Raw genomic sequence first — 25,573 nt, forward strand, 5'->3', positions numbered from 1 at the left:
TCTGGCTATTTTCGGCATTGGCTACATAAGAAGTTAACAGGTAACATGAGGATTTTGGACCATTAGGCATATATGTATTGAAATTTTGTAATGATTGCATTGAGTAGTTGTGAATTTGAAACTCGAACCGTAGCTGTGCAGGTAAGTGAATCATGGAAACTTTCATTGGCTAGCAAATGAAGTGCGCTGTATTACCCAAGTTTCATAATTACTAAGCAATCTTGGTTGTTTTGAAGGAATCAGGTGGAATACATATATTGAGCTCTGCAGTTAATTGAGAATGGATTGTAAACATTGTTATACTGCAGATATTTGATATCACAATTCAGTTTGAATAGATCTGCATATTTGCCTGGCTAGTTAAAAATCTTAAGATCTTACAAATGAACTTATTTCAATGATTATCAAACCTGATTTTAACAGTATTCATTCTGATGCTGGCAATATGTATCATATTCTATTCATAATTACAAATAATTTATTAATTTCTTGCATGTTATGAGTTTTAATTCTTGTTGAAGACATCCCTCAAGATTAATTAGAGTTGAATCTCAAGAATTCATTACACGAGGGACAATAATTAAAAAATCAAAATCCATGATTTACTCAGGAAAATTCTGTGCTTACATTTTGATATTCACTCAAAGTACAATTCCAGTTGTTTTAAATGAGATTCTTAAGTGATGTCATAACCACAAGGGCTGCTTATCAATTGTGTGTTCTCTTTTTAATAGAATCCATGATCTCCATAGTTTGGATGAGATTTGTCGGATTGAGGCACATGATGCTGAGGTTCTATGTCTCGAGTACACGAGGCCAGACTCTGGGTATCGCTATCTTGCTTCTGCATCCAGGGACAGGCTTATTCATGTATTTAGTGTGGATGAGGTAAGAGCAATTAAAAATGCCCCTACATTTTTCTGCAAGTTTATTAATGGTGCATCCAACTAAGGATTGTGGTATTCATGGCCATTTTATTGAAAATATTCCCGGATCTTTATCAGGAAATTCCCTTTTTGCAGGAGTACAACTTCCTGCAGACTTTGGATGATCATTCATCATCAATCACGGCTGTTAGGTTCCTCAACATGCACGGTCAACTGCAAATGGTTTCATGTGGTGCGGACAAGTCCATTATTTTTAGGCAACTTCAGTCATCTGTAAGTGTATCCCAAAAGTCAAGAGTTTGACTACCAAATGAATTGTGAGGAAATTCCTGGTTTACCCAAACCTATTTTGAAGCCCTGATAACTAACCAGAAGAGTTGTATCAGAATCCAATAGTCCATTGAACTTTTGAATAATTGTCCCACATTTCCATATTTTTCTTCTTGCTCCTTCCATAGATTTAGCTGATAGGCATATGCTTCATGGGATTTCCCACACATATTATCATAATATAAATGTGCTTTATGGCATATCAATGTGTCAAAGTTATCAAAAAATTCCAAATTATGAATTTCAATTTAATGATGACTGCTTGTGATTGAACAGGGGACCCCAGACAACCCATGGCAGTTCTCAAGGGGTCACAATGTTGCTGGAAAGACTACTCTCTATGACATGGAGGTGGACTCTGGGCAGAAGCATGTTCTAACTGCTTGTCAGGATAGGAATATCCGTGTGTATAATGTCGGCAGTGGGAAGCATAGTAAGACGTTCAAAGGCTCAGTTGGAGAAGATGGATCTCTAATAAAGGTAAGAGTGGTGACATTTTTATTGCATAATGACATATTTGCTTGGAAATATTTTTTACCTTAAAAATAAGCTTTTCATCATGCTAAGTCAGGGTAATATCAGTTTAGTAAGCACATCAAGTCAGCGTATGTTGATGCACTTGACCTAAGCCAAAATTTTGCTAATTCGTCGGCAGCCATTTGTTTGTTTTTGTTCATATATGCCCAGTATCAGTCAATCAACTTTGTTTTATCCAAATATTTGGAAAATATAACACATGAACTCGTCATAGTGAGTGAAAAAAATTATTTAAATATCGATAGAAAATTAATTCAATGTTTGCCAATAAATTTCTTCACTCATAATATCATATATTTGGAAGGTAGCATTTTAGTTGACGGATGGCAAGCTGCACAACAAACACACTTTATGAAAGTTTTTAAATTGGCATCTGGTTTGCATGCTTATTCCAGATTGAGCAATAGTCATCAATTAATGCTAAAATTTAATCATACATATCCATATGTGTAGTGCATGGAAATCGTTTATGTATTTGTGTATTACAATGATGTACTTGCTTTCGCTTTATTGGACTAAGTTGAAGGCTTTCTTTAATGTAATGAAAGCTGATTAGGGCCATCTACCTGCCTCCCTTCCCTCAACTCCTCCCCAGCCTCTGATTCTGAAAGCAGGAAGTTGTTTTGGTTCAGCTCTGCCAGCTTCATATCTCTCTTTGGCTGATTGAGTAATAATCACTGCAGAAAGTTGAAGCTAAATTTCTCATTTAATCTTCTTTCTTCTCTCCTTCTCCCTCCATGCCCCTTCTTGACAATCTCCATGAGAACAGGAGCTGGCAATTCCATTCATTCTATGTAGGCCTCATATGTAGTAACATATAGCAACTTGGCACCCTATCAACTTGGCATGTGGTTTTGGGAAAACTGCCCTCCTTAAAACTGGGCATCTTAAGCGTGAAAAATTTTATTGCTTTCATCAGAAGGCTTTGAATTTTACTTTTCCCAAAGGGAGAGGTTATTGGCCTGGGAAACTAATGTATTGCTGTAGCTCCCTAGTTCTTATGATATCACTGCTATTGATGCAGTTAAATTACACCTCTTATATGTTCATTTGAGCTGGCCTGTTTTAAATATTTCTCTATCTGTTGTTTTGTCTCAATAGTATATTGCCATAGTGAGACTTGTTGTTAGTAAAATAATGCCGATCCCAAGTGGTCAAGTGGTATTAATCAGTGTTCTTACATTTGTATTTTTCACAGGTTGTTTTAGATGCAAGTGGAATATACGCTGCCACAAGTTGTACTGATAAAACGTTAAGTATATATGATTACTATTCTGGTGAGTGTATGGCAACAATGTGGGGCCATTCAGAACTTGCCACTGGATTGCGTTTCACAAATGATGGCCGGAGACTAGTGTCAGCTTCCGGGGATGGCTGTCTTTTTGTCTGGCGCCTGCCTCATGACATGGCTGTCACTGTCCATGCACGTCTATCGCAGCAAGCAGCCAGAGCTCATGGTTTGAGGGCATCTGGTCCCCAGCAACCTCATGTTCCTATCATCAAGTGAGTGAAATGCGAATGTTAGGTTTTTTGGATCTAGTTACATCCACATCAATGTTACGTATATGTAACAAGAAATCCTTTAAAAAAAACTTGGTGAAGGTCCATCTTCTTGAAAATTCAAGGAGATTAGTGGATGTGTGTTTCTGTAGTTTTTGATTATTTTGGAATAAATGCTCCCTCTCTCCCCCATTACCTTCCTACCAACGGTTCTTACAAAACCCTTTTATTGTACTAACTAATAGTATAATTTTGCTTGTGATGTGATGAGTGATTGTGATTTTTGTGAAATTCACAAAGACAGACGAATTCCAGGATCATTAGTGTTACCTATTATAAGTTCAATCAATATTTGGCATGTTAATTGTTTTGCTCTTACCCATTTGCATGTGCCTCGGAACAAATTTTTTTGTACATTTTTTCAGGTAAAGTATAGTACACAAAATAAAATGTTTCTATTTGATCTGCTACAAATGCAATCAAATGTTTGATATCATTCCATGGAGAAACTTATTTTATTGTAGTGAATCCTCTCTGAAATTGAAATTACTTATAAATGCATGGTAATGTAATAGATGTGAGTGTAATGATTACTTGCTGTTTTCTAAGTGTTTTGCTTTTGAAGTATGCATATTCATCACCATTTACAGTCATCAGTTACCATTCTTTTGTTTAAGCAATTGAAGGAAATATTAGTTGATGAATGGATGTTGACTGTGTTATGCCTTGCTTAGGTGTTACTTGATAGGTAAATTCTTTGGAAGTTGAATCATTCAAAAATTAATGTGTATTAGTGCTGGATATCATGAATTTTTTCTGGAAAACTAGAAAAAGTGTATCTTTTCGATTCTATGTTGGTGACAGCACTATTGAATCCAGTGCACTGAACTTGTTTTGTGTTTGGAAAATCCAAAGAATTCATAAAACAGTTTTCATACATTTTGTTTCTCAATTTTTTAGTGCATTTATTTGGAATGCAAATTTTCATGGGTAACAAGCAGCTATTCTTATGTTAGGAGTATTTAAATTGTGTAGCTTTATTAGTGTATATTTTATCATTCTAACCAGGCGACCTCTTCCAATGCCCAATGGTCACCACCTTGACAATGAGACATTTGGACCACCCCCACCTGACTTCTTGGATCCTAATGCCAATAGTATAGAGGAACCAGATTACAGGTAGAAATATTCTCCTCTGTGTCTACACTTTTCTGCAAGTGTACTTGGCAAGATCAGCACCTGAGTTCTTGAAGAGTGGACACTTATTTGCTGATTTCCCCTTAGAAATATTCAAATGCAATATATTTAAATGTGTTGCAAACATTAGTTTTGTGCGTTTCGATCACTTTTTAATGTTGCAGTGCGTAAAAATATGTTGTAATTAAGTCTATTATTATGCAGAAATCTACAAATAAGTTGTATTCTTTGTCTGTCATAAAATTATAATTAGACGTGGAAAAGGGAATAGCATCTTCAGTTTGATAAGTGACCAGCTGCAGTGTGTCTAATGAATTACTATTTTCACAAGAGTGGTTATTTAGTCAATTTGAAGAGTGATGTGTTTTTTTTTTAACAACTGGCCACCGTTGATGACTTCCCACAATCCAATAAGTATTTGCTTATTCTTGAGTTTTCTCACATTTGGGTCTCTAGCATATTATACAACAGCTTTGCCCAATATGCAGTTTAAATCTGTGATCTTTTTTAAGGTTTGCATGTAGCCCATGTTTCCCAAAAAGTTAATGATGGAATATGGATAATTAGGTTATGTTTATCTGTATCCTGAAATGGTTCTTCCATGCATTTTGGATCAGCATTTTGGTGTTATTTAGTAATTATATGATCAAATTTTAATATTGGTGTTAGATCCATTGGTGACTACCATAGTCATGAACTTGAAGATTATTGTAGCAATTCTTCATATTCATCTCTTACGATAAATGCCTCAGCACGCTTGGACATCAGTTACCAAGGTAAATGCAGTTCTGGAATAACGCAGAGGATATATTGAGTGTTCACTTGGGTGTATCCAGTGTTAAAAGGCATCATGGGATTAACCTAGCCATGACTATTTGCAAAAGTGTACCGTGAAATTATTTTATATAGTTGGCGATCAACAAAACCTGATTACATCAAAAACATGTTAAACTTTACAAATAGAATAGCCTTTGTGTAATTTGAGCATTTGTATGCTTATCAGTGGTGCATGAACTTATTATAGGTATTTACTCTTTATTTTAAATAGAATAATTTTTAAAAAGTTTAATAATTTCCTTAAAAAATTGTGTATTGTCTGATATCTCAAAAATGTCATGCAAGACCTCACAATTTGGAGCTTCGTTATGACTGCTCTCATTTCATTAGAGGGTAATGTGACTGTTAATTTAGGTTCTTGGGTCACCAAGTATAGTCCCTCCTCCCACACTATTTACATTCTATGATCTGAACATCGAAGCTGAGTGAGTATTTTTGTGCCATTCTCATAAATAAAAGTAATACCCAGTAAAGTACACAATAAGACATAATAAAATAAATGCCTATTGTATTTAGACTCTATGGAGTTTATCTCAGTCAGTAAAATCACGTGGGCTGTTAAAAAAATGGTTTTAAAAATCCTGGATCAATACTATGTATGAACCATGAGTTGTCCATTGTGCGGGAATGAAAAAATTGCATTGAATATAAGAGCGTTTTTTAAAATTCCCATAAAAGTGCAATTAATCTGCTACCCTTCAACATAACCTTCACATTTCTTTGAACACATTTTTATGGTGTAGTGCCAGTTTTTATGATTTCTACAAAAACTGCCTTCCAACATATAATAATTACTCTTATTCTGAAGCTCCCTGCCATTGATTATCACTGTTTTCCACGTTTCTATCGTTTTTAATGATTCACGTGGTATTGGTTTGGTGTTACAATTAAAATGTGATATGCCTGTTCACATGACATCCCCACGGCTTCAGTGAATCATTGCACTTACAGTTGGTGATCCTCCATAACCATTTTATGCACCGTCAACAATAATTTCTGGGTTAGTGGCACATTTTGCTGACCTCTACGCGGATAATCATCTTATCTGCCCCAACCAAACTTAAACTCATTTGCCCTCTTGTCAACAGTTGAATATGAAGGAGCAGAGTTCCCCAGGATGTTCCCAAAGTCGGAATGAATATCCTTTGCTTTCTTACCTTTCTTTACGAAGTGTTTAATCACTGCTTGAATCTCAGTGTTTTCCATATTCACATATCGCCACACATGACAGCAACAGATAGGCATCTGAACTACAGACCTTTTGTTATCTGATCTTTTCAGAGCACTGATGCGTTACCTGTTCACTCATAAAGGATTACCTATAACTATGCGAGAAGCTCGTTGCGCTAGTGCTGAAATTTACCCTCATATTTTTATTTTTAACTGTGGTTATCTTGTTGCAAATAATCTATATTTGTTTTGGTTATGTCAATACATTGGCCATAATCATCTATATGACTTTCTTCTTTCATAGTGGTAATGACAGTAAATCTGCAGCCTTGTAGTAAAATGCAGCCTTGTAGATGGTTTAACTCAAATCTCAAATAACAGCATTTTTTAAACTTGCTATAAAACCACTCTAGTGTATAGGCAGACTGATTTTTTTCATTCAAATTTGTAACTTAAGATTGGCATATAACCAATTATATATAGTACTTCATTCCATCGTTCTGAGCTCAACAAAATGAGAACTAGTGATTTTTAATATTCATTTGTTTCCACTATGTTTAGCCTGGAATAGATCTATTATTTGGAAGGCAATGTTTAGTTACTTTTAGTTACCCTTGTTACTTTTTGAGGAGAGTACATGGAGCATTTTATCAAAACATTCTACCTTAACTCCATGTAGGTTCATCACATCCTGGATCAACATCTGAAATGAGATCAGTCATGATAATAATGATTAGTCATTATTACATTATTCTCTTTTGTTGTCTTTAGTAGAAAAAATTAAATTTGCCTTTTACCATAATTCATGCCTTAGGAACCAATCTCCCATGCTAAAGACAGAGTTCTCAAAGACAAGAGGAGTGGAGTGTATGAGGCCATAACTTGATGCATTGGAGCAATTAGAATTTTAAAATATGTCCTTTGCAAGGATGAACTCGCAAGCAAAATTTTGTATCCCTCCCGCTCCCCCCTCCAAAATCTTCTACTCTTTCACATTGTGCTTCGCTCAGGATGTGGTAGCCCCCATCAATCAAATCCTCATGAACAGTCAATGATTGAAACTGAAACCTGTACTAACCATTCCTTTCCCTCACCTCTACATTTTAACTTTTTTACCCCTCCACCTTCCATTTCACTCTGAAGAAATATATACAAAGTTGTCTTCTTTGAAGACCACTTGACGATGACATCCAAAGTCGAAACCTAGGTCGTGTTCTAAATGAAGTGCATGGAATTACGAAGTTATTTGTTTCATTTCTATGCATTATTCTCACTGAAATGCGATAGTCCTGAGTTGTTTTAGTTTTATGGAGAATATCTCGAGTACTTCAGTTGGTCTTATTTTTGGTCAGTATAAAATACTTTCATATCAGCTTCTTCAAAAAATACATGTGTGCATACGCTGTAATTACGAGGGTCATCCGGAAAGTAGTACCCGTTCGTGCCGCATGAAGTGCTGACGACGCGAGTAGCCGCTGGACGAGGTCAGATAGCTTCAGTGGCTTGTCTGCCTTCTCTGAGCCAAGTTGCGTGACGCTAGCATTGCCTGTGTTGTTTCTGTGATTGTTTACAATGTTTAAAAAAATTGAGAACGCCGCCAGTTGTGAAGTGAGGGCAGTGATTAAATTCCTCAATGCAAGAAACGTTCGCCCATGTGATATTCATCGCCAATTAAAGGAGGTGTATGGAGACAATGTAATGGACGAGTCGTCTGTTCGGCGGTGGTGTCGCAACTTCAACATGGGGAGGGGGAACACACACGACGATGAGCGTTCGGGGAGACCATCTGTCATTACAGACCAACTGGTGAGCTCAGTTGACGAATTCGTGAGGAACGATCGGCGCGTCACAATTGATGACATCTGTGAGCATTTTCCCAATGTTTCTCGAACAATTGTTCATGAAATTGTTAAACACCATCTGCATTATGCAAACATTTGTGCAAGATGGGTCCCTCGCGTATCTCAATGAGCTGGCGGCGAAGGACTATGCAGCAGGAATACAGAAACTTGTCACACGTTATGACAAATGCCTTAATTTGCTTGGAGATTATGTTGAGAAGTAGTTTAAAGTATCCTCTTTCAAATAAAATTTTTTATGTTTGTTAATATTTACTTTTGTGTCTTTATTTCACGAACGGGTACTACTTTCCGGATGACCCTCGTATGTAGGAACGCATAAATACAGTATGGCATTTTACCATCTCAAAATCTGAGTAGCAAAATGTCATGTTAATGTGCAGCAATATGTTGTACATGGTATGAGCCAGTAGTGCTATTTTATTTTTTTTTAAATTTCCCTTTACTATCGTCGTATTTATCCCTGCTTTTAGTTTGATGTATTTTCTATTAAAATGAATGCTTAGTTTTTCATTAAAATGTTTTTCAAATGCAAATCCTTGAGTGTAAGACATTTTAGGGATTCTTCTTTTTGTTTCAATTTTTTTCCAAAATACAATAATATGTACTTTGTATTCTTTAGTTACCCAAAAAAATCCTCCAAACCACATCTGTGGTGAGAAAAGTGTTTAATTGAAGAATTGGTAAGAGAGAATAATAAATAAGGAATCCTGATCAAAATGCAAAATAAGATACTTGCATCAGGATTAAGAATACTGATGTCAACCCCTGTTCTGCTTTTAGAATTCAGAAATTGACCCTTTCTCATGTGTGACTTTTTTCAGGTTCAGCGTGGGGCAACTTCCATTGTGGGCTAAAAAACAGATTGTGGAGGACGTTAGCCCGCCGACAAGTTTGGGGAGCAGTAGTGGCATTGGTGGTAGTGTTAGCGGTGGGGGTGGCAGTAGCAGTGCGGGCACAAGCAGTAGTGCAAGCAGTGGAAGGGGTGGCAATGGATCAGGGGTGGCGATGGGTTCTCGTCAGCAAGTTGACTTTCCCAAGGGGAGGTGGGCACAACGCATTGATGCTGGTGGCATCACTGTCAAGTCTGTCTTGGAAAATGACAGTGTCATCCCATTTCCTGTCAGCCAGGGTAAAGATTTAGAGCATTTGAAATATTATTATAATCTTCGTAAATGACTATTTCCAATGTTTAATGGTCATTTTCAGTAATGACTGAACAATTGACCCCAAATATCTAAACATATCGGTGTTCTTTTTGTACGTATGATATATAGGTACTCAAAAGGAAAGTAAAGTTAATCTTTTCATTATGCTTATTATGGTGTCACCCCAGATTTTAAGAGTATTAATGATCTTGTGGTTTGTTCAAATTGTCTTTTCATCTGTATGCATGTAGACTTCAAATTATATTTGACAATTGAATATTGTTTCAATTTGGATGAATTATTCAGATAGTACAATATTTGATATTAATCAATGATTTCCACTGAAGTGCAGTAAAACTTCATTGACATGTGATTAGTATACAGGTGCCAATGTGCCAATAAAATACTCAAATATGCAATGGATTCACTGACTGAAGGAAATTACTTCCTTTTACCATTCATTTTGAATTTGAAAAAACTTTTACCCCTAATTATCATTAAACATTATTTAAGAGTACCTAACCTCAACCTGTAGTTTGGATTTTTTCAGTATTATATGTCATGGGAGTTATAACACTTACTATTAAAAAAATTGTATACTTGTAAACCTAGAGGATCTTTCATCACCCCGGAATATTCATACTGTAAATAACTTTCCTCCCCAGAAGTACATGAAAGGCTCATAGATTTCCAAGCATGAATCACTATGGTCCTGACAATAAAAATAAAAGATGATAATTCTATTTGCATTAAGTATCTGCACAGAAATCCATCCAAAATCACTTGGGAAGTGTTGATTGTCACAGATTGAATTCACTGTCACCATAAGTCTTGTAGTGAATTCTGTATTATTTCAGTCCTGTGATCATTCAGTTTATTTCATAACATTTTTCTAAGGATTCAATATGACAACCAATGAACATTTTCAATTTACCAAAGCATTTCACAGTCATGAAGGAAAAAACCTCATGTGAATCTTAATCCGATGTAAAATTTTACAAAAGTTAAATTTCATGCATTACTTAGTATTTTTTTGTAAAATCAGTGCGAATTCCCATAGATATGATCCCATCTGACATGGATTTAGACAATTTGATGCCCTTTTAAATGAAGTTCTTGGTTTCAATGGAAATTTTACTGTATGATGAGTATATAATGCTTATCTCTTTAATTGTGTGAAAATACTAGTTTTACTCATTGTAAGCATAAAAAGATTTTATTTAAGATGATACATGATAGTAAGTACTGACAAAGAACCTTTATTTTCACAGATAAGCGTGTTGACTCTGATGGTTCAAAAGACAGTTCAATTGATAGTGGGACTGAAGTGAGGCAGTACTCCAGTTTTAGAAGGGAGACAATGGTTGTATCTAAAAGGGTAAGACTCATCCCATTTGTAATTCATGCACGGAAAATTATTCTGATTTCCATAAACACACTGCTCAATTCATCACTGTAATCAAGCCTCACAAAAGATCACCTATCGTATAGTCACATTATTTTGATCCCTTCTCCTTTTGAAATTGTTAGCCATGAAAGCTAAGGACAGTCCGCCACTGTAGATGATGTAGCTGTATTTGTAGGATGCATAGTTTGAGATACATCTACAATAAAATTCAAGGTAATTATTTTGTTGTGTCCTAAAAAAATTCCTTTTTATAGATAAAAATGTAACAAGACTTGTGTTCTTTAGCCTTTATGTAAGGAAGCTTGTGTGAACACTTGTGCTGCACCTGTGTGTTGCTTTCTGTTTGCAATTAAACTTAGATCACATAGGGCACATTTTTGTAGCAATTATTTTCATAATGCTTTGGTTAAGTTTCTGTGGCTTAAAGTGTTCCAGTTTTGATTATATAAAAAAAAAATTGAAGGTGTTGTAATCATTTGTTTTAGTTTATATAACCCATTGTGTTTTTATTATTCGAGCACAGAATCAGAAGGAATTTTTGTTTTTTTATTGTTTTTAGTTCATTTATTTTTAACCCAGATACATCATACATGCATCTTATGTGTGTCATATTGTTTGGGTCCCTTCAACTTAAAAAATATAAGTGTTTCATAAAATAACTGCATTGTGTCATTAAAATTTCTCACATATAGCAATTGGTTCCTGGTGCGCTTTAATTTTCTGCAATTTTGTAACAGTCATTTATGCTGATGAAAGCCCTTAACAATGGTGAATTTTTTTTGTATCTAATATATGTCATACTCATTATAAGTCCGGTTAGATTTCATAATTATACAATAAGTTTGTCCCAACGGCCACCTAACTTGTTTAATATAATATTATTGGTGCAATAATATTATAATTCTAACTGGATGTTTAAAAAAAAATTACATAATCATTTATTGAAGTTAAAAAACTTTTAATCACAAAAGATTAGAAATTGGTGGTGAAATGTTTTTGCATCCACTAGCAAAAACTCAAGTTGCTGTAAACGTACGAATTCGTTATGTTATGGAGGGCTGAATGATTTCAGGGTGATGGCGAGTCGCCAGACTTCCTACCTTGCCCCGAAAGCTACCAGGAATTAACAAATGGAGAAATTCCTAAACAGGTACGCTAATCAAGTTCTAATATGATTGCATGCTTAATAATGATCATAAACCACTTAAATTCTTTCAATTAATTGGTTTACTAAATATGTAATCAATAAATCCCATGGCTCATGTCCCTATTCAATGAATATTCCGAGAAAAAGTTCAATGAAAACTGATAATTCACTTTAATTGAATATTATTTCTCTCCTCAATATTTGTACCAATGCAGAATGTATGTAATTCTTCTGTATGGCCTAGGTGAGAAGAGTTCTTTAATGTTAGAAGTCCTGAATGATGATAAATATGATTATATGCTATAGATTTATATTACTTGAAATACTTGAGTATTCATTGCAATTTCAAGATGGATGTTTATTATCATGTATAAATGCTGTCATGACTTCATTTAAAATCAGCCCAAATGTTCATTCCCTAAATTTAAAAGAAAAGGGAATGCATCTTTGCTAGAGATATCCTTTGCATCAGTTATCATAAAATTACTGGGTAAATTAGCTGAAATAGCAACAGACAGTTTCGTTAGAAATATCTTTAAAATTGGACATAGATTTGAAAAGAAGAGTATTTTGCTGATATGTCATGTGTATTCATATTTGATACCTTCTATGCTCTTCTTAATGTCCTTTCTCTGGTGAAATCTTTAGAATGCCACTTACATGTACTGTCATTCTAATAGAAATATCATATTTAGTAGTTCTATGTTTTCACAACTAATAGGATTATGTAATAAATAATTTTCTACTATCTTCACTAATGTTAGTGAATCAGCGCAATCACAGATATTCCTGCAGCATTGGTTTTATAAAGTTATGACATATCATGTGTCACATGTTGATGATAGTTTTTATTTTTGTTTGATCAATTGCTGTAGAAATTTAATCTAAAAAAAAAAACATCCAAACTGTCTTAAAAAAAACATCCAAAAACTGCATTCGGAATATCGTTTTTGTCTTTGCTTCATCTAATGGTATTACACTTGCCCGTCAATTTTAGGGAAGTGTTAACAGTAACTTGGTGATAGTATCAATTTTTCCTGAAAAATTCTTGCAATGAGCATCATTTATATTGTATTTTACAAGTCTCATTGGATTGTGTAATGTTTCATTAAAAGAATAGAAGGAAATGATTTGGATTTGCTCCTTTATAACTGCTGATGAAATTATTCACATGAACTGAAACTTATTCGATCAAAATATAGCTGCCATAAGTAGAGCCAAGGGTCATGTCAGCATTAGTTTCATGAGGCAAAATTTCAAATTTGTCTCCCATGCAGTCCTTTGAACTAGGCATAATTTAATGTTTGTTTTCCCAAAATGGGCATAAATCTGTCAAAACCAAAATGAGGTGGTTGCATTTATATAAAATATACTCATTTGGCCTATATAATGAAGGAAATGGATCATGGGGGTTTGTTTTGGAGAATTAAATACCTTTGAAACTTGGGTCGGAACCATTGAAAAATACTTTTGATTTTAATTGGTTTGGAAAATTGCCCAAAATTATTCATCTCTGCTAGAGAACGCTTCTTCTCCTCCTCTTCCTTGTGACAGGTGTCCTGCAATTAAGTGCATAGAAATTTTCCAAATAATTTTTATTGAAGTTGTGTTGGACTGGGATCAACTAAGCAGCAATGGTAGACACTCTCTGGAGAGCTTTATTGTAATGTTTACCCTTTTAAAATAAATGGTTGAAATATATGTAAGTTAAAAAAATAGAATGTACAATATTAATGGAAAAGTAAAATATACTAAAGTTAATAGTCTTGAAAGGATAGAATAATATGTAAAAGGGTGGCATTTGTTGACATAAAAATAGGACTATCTCTTGATGAAGTCTCTACTAACAGGTTTCATGCCATTCCTCCTCCATTTCAAACTGAAACATGGTTAAGCATGCCTATATGCATGTTCCTCCGACAATCTATTTCATATTGTATCATAATCTTCTTACAACTTAATTTTTAAAATGGCTAATTTTTGGATGCAAAAATATCTCTTCCACCAAGACATGCCTCATACTTTCCTACATATAATTTACCTTGAAAAGGTTGACTACACTCTAACTTGTTTGATATTCAGCCGTATGTGCCTCACCCACACTGTTTCTCGGCCAATATAAAGGGAAAAAATTAGTAAAGTTGCAAAATATTTTATTTCATGCAATGATTTCCAGTTATCAAACCTCATCATAGTTATGCATTAATCCTTTTTTTGCTTGGTGCAAGTAATAGAATAGTCCTGTGTGCTGGTAGTGATAGATATCTCTCTCACTCAACTGCTCTCTCTTGTCATTGATTTTGGCATACCTTCATCCACTTAGTGCCCATCCGTAGGAAAACAAAAAATATTTGGCATGCAAAAGAAAAACAAATTAGTTTAGTATTAGTTATTGGACAACTCATCAAAATATGATGCTTGAAACATCCCTGTTCTCATTGGATGAATATTGCTTGAAAGAAGGGAAACAGCACGCTTATCCATAGATGAAATAATTTCATAAAATGCAGTATTTCTTTCTGCAACCCTTAGTTACCACATTTGCCCATTCATCTAACCTCATATTTACCTGGCAGTTAGTGGCTGGGAGTACAAAAAAATAAAAGAAAAGAATGATTAGTGGGGAAGGGATTGGACATTTGGTGGGGAGAGATGGGAGAATTTGTTGTTGTCACATAAAGTTTGTAAAGAAAAGGGGTCCTGCATTTACGGAAACACTGTATTTTTGTAATTTTACATATGTAGAATGATCAGTCTTTTGGCATTTATCAGTCATTAGGCTTTTGACATTTGACAGTAATTGGGATACCCTTATCAATGCTGTGAATAATTTTCGCATGTCGCATTCCTGATACATCAATCTCTAATTGTGATTAATTATTTGCAAGATAGAAATGTTATTTAGCCTTTAATTAACTTCCTCCAATGATATGCTTAGTAAAACATAATTTCTTTGTCACCTGCTGAAAAATTTTACTTCACAAGGGAACCCCAGTAATGCTTTTCATAGCAGTTATCACATAAAGGTTCTTATCAAATGAGATACATGAGAACTAATTTGACAACATTTAGTTTTGGGATTATTTAGTGAAAAAGTTTGCCTTAATTAACATGAGGTGTAGAAACTAGTTTTTACCATATTAAATATACAAGTTGCAGCATTATGGGGGCTCCCTGTGCGCGTAAAAGTTTTGAGTTAGACACATTCCACGTTTTTGAGACATAATGATGTGCCAACAAGGATTTTTACATTAGATTTTGTTCAAACCCATTATAATTTAATATTTCGTGGTTTAACAATTTGTAGCTGTAGAATGTGTAGCGTTAAATACATTGCATTTGCCATCAAAAGGATAGATTTAATTTATGTCGCTCAAAGAGCATACTTTAACTTAGGAGATTTAGAATAAAGCATAAAGCTTTCATTCAGACATCACCATCAACCTCCACATTATCGATGTTCACTAAATTTTTTTCCTCAATGCAATCCACTTAAGTGTTTTTGAGTATACCTGCTTTTTTATATTTTTTAAATTTAGGAGTACATGAATAAGTATGAATGTGGGGATATTTAAATTGAATATCAGATGCGGCAAGGGTACTGACTTAAGATAAATTTGCCTACATACGTAACATTTTGGAAAAAGGCAATTAAGGGAACATAATAAGAAATTACTGATCAAGATGGTCACCTTATGTTTTTTACTAGCATTTTGGGATGTAACATGCATGGCTTATATGAGTAAAAAGGTATTAATGTGTTAAAGAATCTCTTTATTACATTATGGAAAAATTTGGAGTTAAAATTTAAGATAGATTTCCTAACCTTTGGAATTTTGGTTATTGATTTGTCTGAATTATTTTCATTTTGTGGGTATGGTGTCCTGGTGATACCTTTCTTTCTCTTTTTCCATCCATATTCTCAAGGATCCAATTGGTTTCTTACATAGTTTATTCCAACCCGCTCACTACATTAAACTTTGGATCCCTTTCAGTACCCTATCTCCTATGATAGATTTGGATGACTAATGGAAAAAGAAAACTGTGAAAGTCAGGAAGTAGACATTTTGAACTATACCGCATGCTTGTCAAATAAATGAAGTCCTGCAAAATGGAAAACATCCAATTGAGTGTTACTTGCTTTTTACTGGTAGTAATACCCTTCACATAGCAGTTGTTTTGATTTCACTCTTATATTTTAAAACCCTTGTGTATTTGATTCAATTTTGGGTGTTTAGTTGTCTTTTTATTTTGGGTTAGTAGCTTGTTGCTCAGTGTTGAAAATTGCAAGGATGAGCTCTTCCGATGGAAAGGATAAAACCTGGATTTTTCCCTGCTACTGGCATAGAATTATTCATTTTAAGTTTTGTTTTGTAACTGATATTTTAAAAACAGCATGCATGAATTTTCCTTTTTCATAGAAACCATTAGAACTTGTTAATAAACTGTGAATGAAGTGCTCTTAAAATATTAAATTTACTGTTTTCCTAATATTTTTTCACGACTGGAGTGAACTTTGGAATCTGTATAAATCAATTTTTTTTCTATTTGGCTAATAAAGTTAAAAAAAAAACTCTTAAAATGATTGGAAAGTGAAATATTCTTTAAAATTTTTGCGTCATTCCAGCATCACATTCCACCACTTAAAAAAAAAAAATGTTTTCAAAATTTGTTGGTTGCATATAACAATGATCAATGCCTTGACATGAATATGTGAGAGCTAATATTTTTCCTTTCACTATTTAATGGCTAGCATTTTTGTTTTTGGAGTTACCTTTGCACTTTGTGGTTATTATTTTCCTTTTCTATTGTTGCTTTTATTACTGCATTGTTGCTTTTGAGTTTGGACTTTCTCTTGGCATGCATGCAGGTTCAGGCGCTCACTGGAAAAGTGACTTTGACTAGAGGAGATGTGAGTGAACTTAGCAGAAATAGGCACCTAACAGATGACAGCAGCATTGGAAGCTACCGCTATGAAGTGAGTTCTTTATGGCATCATTTTTACTCGCATGTTTTCCTCGTGCCATGACATAATTATGAACCATTAACCTTTTTTTTTATCCTGGACAAGCAAACACACATTACACAATACAAACTTACTCTATTTCTTGGAGCATGTCGTTCATTATATTTTCTTTCCTTTGCCTCATCATCTATTGAAAGAATACTCTTGTGGTTGTGCTTTTGATGGTGGGGTTGCTGTTTCGACAAGTGGAGAATAATTGCCATCAATACCCACTAACCGAGCATTTGGCTAACTTTTAACATTGACATACCATGTCAGTGCTTTAGTGCTAACATTTAAATAACAATAGCTTAAGGGAGATTTTTGGATTTTGGAAGTTCCAAGTAATACGTGGGACATGAGCCTTGATAAAAGATATGAGTATCCAACTGAAGATTCAAACCATAATAACTCAAAATAATATCAATTCATTGCAGAAAGATTGTTCTTTCAAATCATCCATGTCTGCCTTCAATTTCAATATTATAATAAACAATTATGAATCCTAATTATATGATAAATATAAACATTGTCAAAGTAAGGTGTTATTATTTATTTTTGGAATAATTTTGTCAAATGTTGTCTCCATATTTCTCTTAATTCTTCATAGTTAGTGACTGAGTTAATTATTCTCAATTGAATCAGAATAGCGGAAAAGCTGTTAACAACTAAGAGTAAATACATAGTATAATTATCCTGCATAAATTAACTTTCCATCATCATCATCAGTATTTCAATCCTAGGATTGGCTTACTGCAGCCATCCATTCTACTCTATTTAATGTCAATTCCCTCAGTGCTTGACACCCTCTCTGTTTTACGTCCTTCTTGATTTGTCTTATGTACATGTCTGTTGGTCTTCTTTGTAGATTCATCCCTTCTATTTTTCCTTCCATTATATTCCTAATCAATCCATTGTGCCTCAATGTGTGTCCAATCATCTGTTTCTTCTTTGTCGTCGAGTTCACCATATGTTCCTATCCTCCTCTGCTCTTCTATATACTTCCTCGTTTGTTACTTTGTCTGTCCAGTTCATCTTCGGCGTTCTCCTCCAGCACCATATTTCAAAGGCTTCTATTCTTCCCTGGTCCACTATTCCAACGGTCCAAGTCTCGGAACCAAAGAGCACCATGCTCTACACGAAAATCTTGACGAATTGCTCCCTTGTTTCCAGCCTTAGGTTCTTTGAGCGTAGTCATTGCCTCTTCTTCATGAATGCATTCCTAGCTAGGGCTATTTTTCACTTGATGTCAGTCGAAATTCTTCTATCCCATGTTATGCTGCTGCCCAGGTGATTCCACTTGCTCCAGGTGCACCCCTCGAATGGTGATATCTGCATTCAGCTTCCCTCTTCCGCGCACAAAGATTTTAGTTTTCATCTTGTTGATGTACGTATTATATTCCCCCCGTACTTGATCCATAGCACTTAGAGTTGCTTGCAAGTCCTCTCGCGTTTGTGCCACTACTGCGATGTCATCTGCAAACCGGATTTCTTCTCCATTTACCTCGACCCCTTTGATACCCAATTCTTGTTTCTTTTATTGCCTCTTCCAGGTATATGTTGAATATTGCTGGCGAGAGGTTGCATCCTTGTCTTACTCCTTTGTTTATTTTGGCCTCTATTTTTCTCCCATTTTTTGTTTGCATTGTTTCAATCTGATTCCTGTAGAAATTTGTGGATAATTTTTCTGTCGTTGTAGTCCAATCCAAGTGCTTCTAGTATCTTGAACATCTTGTTCCATTTGAGGTTGTTGAAGGCCTTTTCCAAGTCCAAATGAGACTCTTAAACAAGCCATATAATGGCTTATTTAAGAGTCTCATTTTCGCGGCCAGAACTCTCAAGCTGAGAATTGCCTCTCTTGCTCCTTGGTTTTTCCTGAATCCAAATTGGTTTTCTGAGAGGTTTCCTTCTATCTTTCCTTCTATTCTTCAGCTAATTACCCGAGTAAGGATTTTTTATGATTGAGTCACCAGGCTCAATGTTCTGTGTTCTTTGAATTTATCTGTTTTCGGTTCCTTTAGTATTGCCTTATATTGAATTTCCATACATGAATTAAAATTGAGGGAGCTTCAGTTCATGTCAAAGGTGTAAAAGTTGTTTTTTTCCCTAAAGGGATGGGGCATATGACTTCTTTCTTTTCTTTTCACTCAAGGTTGAAGACAAAGTAATGTTAAGAAAATACAAATGAATATAAAATTCATTTATTGCAAGTCAACCACATGTGTTCTAAATTTTTGGAAATATATAAGAAAATCTGTACGTATATAAAATATGCCGAATGTTGAAAATGGCACATTAATATTAAAAAATCATTAACTTATTTCTTTTGATATGTCTATAATTTAAAACTGGATTAATCATGTACACCTTTCTCCCTATCAAATATTTATAGCATAGTAGTAACTTTTAAGTATGCACATACATTTATTCTGCATTTTAATTCATATTAGCTGATGACTTTATTAAAAGTTACTGTCGTGGCGTCTCCTGCAGTTCTTTGAGATTATTTTTACTTATTTTCTGGTCTGAGCCAAATTTTTATTTTAGTGACCCTGCCAAAATTGACTTATAATGCTGCTTATTATTTTGTGATTTTTTCAACGGTAATTAGCTAGCGTCAGCTAACAGGTTCTTTTCTTTAACTGTTGCTGCAGAATTTCTTGTTTTCTTGGCGTAATCTGTCCTGTCTGATTGTTTCTTTCCTATCTTCCCTCTGTCCATTGGAATATTGTAATGGCACTTTTCATAATTTCTTGGAACTCCCTAGATTATTGTACTTTTTTTCTCAAATATGGCATATCATGCAAAGTGATGTTGTCCTAGCCTCAGCAGAAGGTATAACCCATCACTTCTGAAGTGAGTACTCAACTTGAACTAAAAGCCACTGTCTGAAGAGGGTGCATGACTGTCTTTCTTACACAGTCAATGGTGTATAGTAAGAGTATGTGCTGCCTTATACCCTGCACCTCAGCCTTGGCTTAGAAATGTTTTCTCTGGAATTTCATTCTTATTGAAAAGGAATCAATGGCTTAGGAGCTGACTTATTGCCACAGTCTCCTGATCGTAGGGCTCCAGATCCATTCCAATCCTTAATTGCCAGTATAATACAAATTGTTCACATGAACAAGTGGTGCCCAAAGCCTACCCCAGAAGCACATAAATGCATTTAGTCTTCATTCTAGAATTTCATGTCACTTGCACACATAAGCATATACCTTCCAGTGAATTAGGTGGTCTCCATGAAGTGGGGTTTCTGTATAAGAATTCTGGTGTTGTCCAAAAGCAAAAATTCAAACTGTTACCACCGTTGGTCCATCTAATATTGAAACTGCTCATCCAATTAAAGGAAATCTCACCTAATCCAGGGAGACTTACTTTCTTCCCTTGATCAAATGAATGATCCATATCTTTCTCTCATCATGCTAATATGCAATCCTGTACCTTAAGTCAGCACAAAAAAATTCTATTTTGGCATCCCTACTTTCAACATCCCCTGGAAAATGCTTGGCTATCTAATTCCCATCCTTTTCAACTATGTAAATCACAATAGTCTCCATTTTCCATATATCTGCAAGCCTTATGATAACCGCTTGTTTATCTGATAGCCGTAAATTCATCTCTTTCATAGGATACCACCAATTACAATACCATTTGAACTATACAGATATTCCTCACACAAATAGGATCACTTTCCCCTATTTACTGAAAACATGCTCATTTTTATGGATAAAATGAAAACATATGGATACTTGTTGGATCAAGAAGTTACTCCCATACTGAGCACCTACTGAGGTATTTTATACCATTGTATCAGAATTGCATATCCAAAACTCACGTGTAAAAGAGTTACAGTTTCTTTTATGCCTCGCTGTCTTTAAGGGTAATATTAACTGCTCAACCTTTGCTCTTTTAGTGAAGAGTAAGCAAATCCTAATAAAAGAGGATGGTGGCAGCCATATATCTTGCACAATAACATCCACTACTCTTGTGGGTTTTCCCATTTCTTTTGGATAACCTCTTTGAAAAATTCCAAAGAAACTGCGGGAGATGCCGCAACGATTGCCGAGACATTTTGGACGCCTCGGTAGCTTAAGTGGCTAAAGCACTCGACCGGATATTGAGGGATCTGGGTTCGAATCCCAGTCAAGGCGAATGATTTTTACACTCTGAAATTGTTTCATTGGAACCTCTTTGAATATGATTTTCATTACTTGAATGGAAAAATTTGTTCTGTAGAATTTGTCCTATAGATTGAGTGGTAATATCATGTTGAGATTCATGCTTATGTTTTGGTAAACTTTCATCCTTAGGGAAATGTGCCTGGCATGCATAATGTTCTCATTTGCAGTGGTTATAGAGAAGGGCAAAATTATTGCTCTATTATTCACATATTGGTGAAATTAATGGATGACAGACAGCACCAACTCATGCTGAAGAAAGCTGTAAAGCTTCTGAAGAATCTGTTGAATAGCCTGTGGAAAATAATAAGTAAAAATCACTGCTCCTTACTGAAACTCATCCTTTCCATTCCTGGGTTAATCACTTAATAATACAAAACGTACCCTGTTACATTAACTTAGTGCAGAGAAGAAATAATAAAAAAACATGAGAAATAAACTTACATAAATATGTTGGAATGAGTTGCAGCATTTACACACTTATTTTATATTCCTCTTAATTGATATTGTTGGTGAATTGAGTCATACAAGTGCAATGATTTTGACTGGCTTTGCTTTTGTGCAAATTCAGGATTTGGAGAGCACAGAGCATGATGGGGATGTAGAAGATTACTCAGAAGGGGAAGGAGAGTCAACTGAACCAGAGCAAGCTGATCAGCGCCTCATGTACTATCCACCCGCAGAAGATCATCCGGGGAGGTACGTGCATCTGTTATTTGCTGATATGCCCTCAATCATTTTTGTTAACCTTTTCCAAAAAGGGAATCTCCACGTAAAAGACAATCACATGGTGCACCTCATTCTTAAAATATTCCTTCAAAATGTTGTCTTCTGTTTGTGTTGTTACTTGTTTGCACGTAGAAATTCAAACTGTGGTAAATTTTACAGGCCTGCTGTCATTGTGAATGATTTGAGTGTTTGTGGAATGTGATGGATTGTTTTCATTTGTTTCTCAGAAAAGATGCAAGGAGATGTAATGTATCCAATCATGATCAATTTTGGTGCATGTATTACTGATTGTAGATATGGGGGTTAGCTTCATCCCCTTGTTTCTTTGAGGGATGTGGAAGGGATTGAGAAAACATCATATATTTTTGGATCTCTTGTGCATGATTAGGAGAAGATGTTATTCCTATGGCCCCAGAAACTTCATCCTTGGTAGGTTTGTCGTCAGTTTCCATTGTTTTACGAATACATCTATGGTACCCTTTGTTTGAAATCTTTCATTTGCATTTTGATCTTAGGATTTTCAAATTCTAAGGACATAAACCTGTCATGAATCCAATTTATCAAACAGATCAGGTAAGGAGAATGATTGTTGCGCGTTATTAAACATGAAGTTCTGGTCACTGTGCTAATGGCATGGGTGGGTTGTATAGATGTTTGTAATGGAGGTTCAAAGGATATAAAGTAAGACCATTGATCGTAAGTTATATGATATTGTAGAATGTTTAATGTTGATCAGACAAAGATTTAAGCACTGGAAACCATTTTATCCTAGCATCAATTGCAGTTGATGGAGGATTTTCTTAACATGTTGAGGCTTTTTTCTGGAGGAGGACTTATATTTCAAAAATTGGCAAAATTCATGCACTAAGATTAAGTCCAGTAAGATTGTTTAAATATATAGTAAATCGAAATTTCTGTTTATTTCTCCTATTAGCTACCAATCTTTAATAATTACCAGTGACCGGTAAGCCACTCCAATCTAGTAAAATAGCTAAAGCTACTTTTTAATTATGCTTGTCAATGGAGTAAGATGGGAAAGCCTAAAAGACTTTGAGCTTAATTTGTCATGCTAATGTCATGCCATGTTAACTTCATCAGCTGAATACTAAAGTGGTTTTATCATAAGTTGGTCATTGTGTATTCATTATTGCTTTTCTTGAGCTCGTGTATTTGTGCATAATTAGATTCCAAGCTCTGCTGCTGCTAGTTATGCACATTAGAGCTTCTGTATGTTACAAAGTATATTTCATCCCACACTCACACTGCAAACAATCTTGATTACTGTTAGTTATGGAGGGTAGTGTGGGCATGTATAAATATTACTTCGGGTTGTATAAGCGACCAATAAGCGAGTTGTATATCCTACAGGGTGTATGCTGGTGATTGAAAAGGTCACCAAGGCCCTTTAGCAATATTAAATAATGTACATTAAGCCATAATTGATAGGTGGATATTCATTTCTCCCCCGTAAAATGCTCATTTTCATAATGGTGCTTCATTTGTAAAGATTTTTTATTTATCACACTGTGGGAAATACATTTTATCAGCACCATATTTTTATTAGGTTTGGGTGCTTTCTATTCATTCAGTACAGACTTGTGAATTTGACAGTAGCAGAAGGCCATCAAGCAATTCTCATTTATAATTATCATGATCAACACTTGAATTTTAGAATGATGAATTGATTTTAGAATGATTTTAGAATATTAGAATGATCAACACTTGAATTTTGCTTATGGCAAGGGGAATAGTGGGCAATTTGAAATTATGAATTGCATGTACAAAAGGCATGTGGGAATGCCTTTAAGCATCATAGACACCTTCTGAATGGACTGCCCTATTCTTTTTTCTCATTGAATGCATTCGGTGTTCAATGGTCACATTTTGTAATTGGGGCTGTATGATTATAAATGCAAATTAGAGGGTCTTTGTTCAAGTGAAACGCAAAATTGTGGGAAAATAGTTGAGCAGTTACTGGTAAAGTTCTTGTTTAGCCCCTCAAATTTCATTTTGAGGCTTATGTTCTGATGATTTCTGTTACTGATGTCATGTTTAGTCAATTATTTGATATTCCTGTGCTAACACAAAACACCCTCACCCCTACTTCACTGTGAAATTGAACACACCAATTAATCTTTGATTGGAAAGCATGTCCTCATTTTAATGTCTTCAGTCGTGGGCCTGCCTGGTCTGTGCCATCATATTTCAAATGTGGAAGCACAGACGCATCAACTCTTTCATGTTTATCACAATTCAAGATTTGGCAAGATGTACATTTTTCATGGGTAAGGCTTTGCCCAAAAGATCTGCTTCAACACAAATTACATTACAAATTAGATTACAAATCATACAGCCTCTTCATAAGTTAATGGGTTGTAAAAGATAAAGTGAAACTGGTTCAAGCTTACCTCTTAATTCAACCTTCAAAAAGTTCAATGCATAGTTCTGAGCATAACACTTAATGCACCTGGTAAAATCATTAAAAGTTGTTTGTGACGTATTAGTTTACTCAAATTTTTCTCTAAATTGCTTGTCAAGGAAACACGTTCAGTGCATTTTTTTAATGATATTTTTACTTAGGTCATTGATGGGATTCGTTCAATCCACAATAGGTCATGGTACATATGTGCCAGAAACGCGATTTTGCCGAGAGTATGTGATACATGATTTATAACTTATTACTAGATATGAAGGAATATTGGCTTTTTAATAAGTTCATTAGTACAGAAATGAAAATTTAATGTTACTTCCTGTCTCCACTCAGAAATGTACTTCAAATCATTTTGGCCTTCTTGCTAATGTTCTTATCTTTCCTGTCTTAAATTTCATATGCCATGTATGGCTGATAGTCAAATATTAGTAATCATAGCTATGAACTCGTACCTTGAGTTTGATTGAATGAAATAATATCCTCATTCAGTTTTTCACCTTGAAAGACATCTCATTTGTAGCAAGTGAATGTGTGCTGCTAAAATGCTCTCTAATGCTTGCAGTAATGAAGTCAAACTGTCTGGAAGAAAATAAGAAGAGTGCTGTCTCTCTCCCGAGCAAAATTTTTATTTTGTTTTTTCTTGAGATGCTAGCTATTTTAATATTGGCATTCTTGCATTGTTGCCGCTTGGTGATAGCAGTGATTACACAGTCAACGCCATGGATGTGGAGGAACTGAGGAGATCACAGCGACGTCTGAAGAAGCCTCGGCCTGAGCGGTTAGCGATTCCTTCGGTGGGTGGAGGGCAGTCGCAAGGAGGGAGTGGGGGGCTTTCAGTTGGCGGTGGTGGTGCAGGCTCAAAGATGTCAGTGCCGATGATATCTGTGTCGGCTGCTACTGGATCCTCTGTGTCTGGCAGCCAAGACAGTGAAGAGGAAGAACTAGAGGAGGAAGAGGAGGAGGAGGACGAGACTGCAGCTTCAACGCCTAGTGCAGATGCCTCTGATCGAAATCTCATGTCAATGCTGTCTATGAGGTGAGTTTTGTAATTTGGAATTGCTGGAAGAGTTAATTAGTACAAATGTCATCATGCATGCTTGATCTGATTGGATAATTAAACATTGGGAATGGAGTATGAGGTTGAAATTGAATTGTGGGTCAATGGTAATGTATCTTTGGTTTTGAGAAAATAAGGCAACTCTGACTTCAC

General features: G+C 35.1%; 1 protein-coding gene across 7 annotated transcripts in view; it reads left to right on the plus strand.

Annotated features, from left to right (window-relative positions):
- Positions 1–25,573, plus strand: part of Wdr62 (WD repeat domain 62) — a 446,434-nt gene that overhangs the window by 404,403 nt on the left and 16,458 nt on the right. For 3 of the 7 annotated variants that reach the window (XM_071585661.1, XM_071585668.1, XM_071585663.1), the window contains 11 exons: positions 735–888; positions 1,023–1,160; positions 1,494–1,697; positions 2,953–3,257; positions 4,323–4,433; positions 9,142–9,449; positions 10,737–10,843; positions 11,946–12,023; positions 16,891–16,998; positions 21,775–21,902; positions 25,061–25,399. In XM_071585661.1, the coding sequence (XP_071441762.1) occupies positions 735–888; positions 1,023–1,160; positions 1,494–1,697; positions 2,953–3,257; positions 4,323–4,433; positions 9,142–9,449; positions 10,737–10,843; positions 11,946–12,023; positions 16,891–16,998; positions 21,775–21,902; positions 25,061–25,399 (1,980 nt within the window). The remainder of the gene's footprint in view (positions 1–734; positions 889–1,022; positions 1,161–1,493; positions 1,698–2,952; positions 3,258–4,322; positions 4,434–9,141; positions 9,450–10,736; positions 10,844–11,945; positions 12,024–16,890; positions 16,999–21,774; positions 21,903–25,060; positions 25,400–25,573) is intronic. The other 4 variants (XM_071585662.1, XM_071585665.1, XM_071585664.1 and 1 more) reach the window with 4 other exon arrangements.

Source organism: Hetaerina americana, unplaced genomic scaffold (assembly GCF_022747635.1).
Source record: "Hetaerina americana unplaced genomic scaffold, ioHetAmer1.1.p SCAF_2, whole genome shotgun sequence".
Taxonomy (NCBI): Eukaryota; Metazoa; Arthropoda; class Insecta; order Odonata; family Calopterygidae; genus Hetaerina; species Hetaerina americana.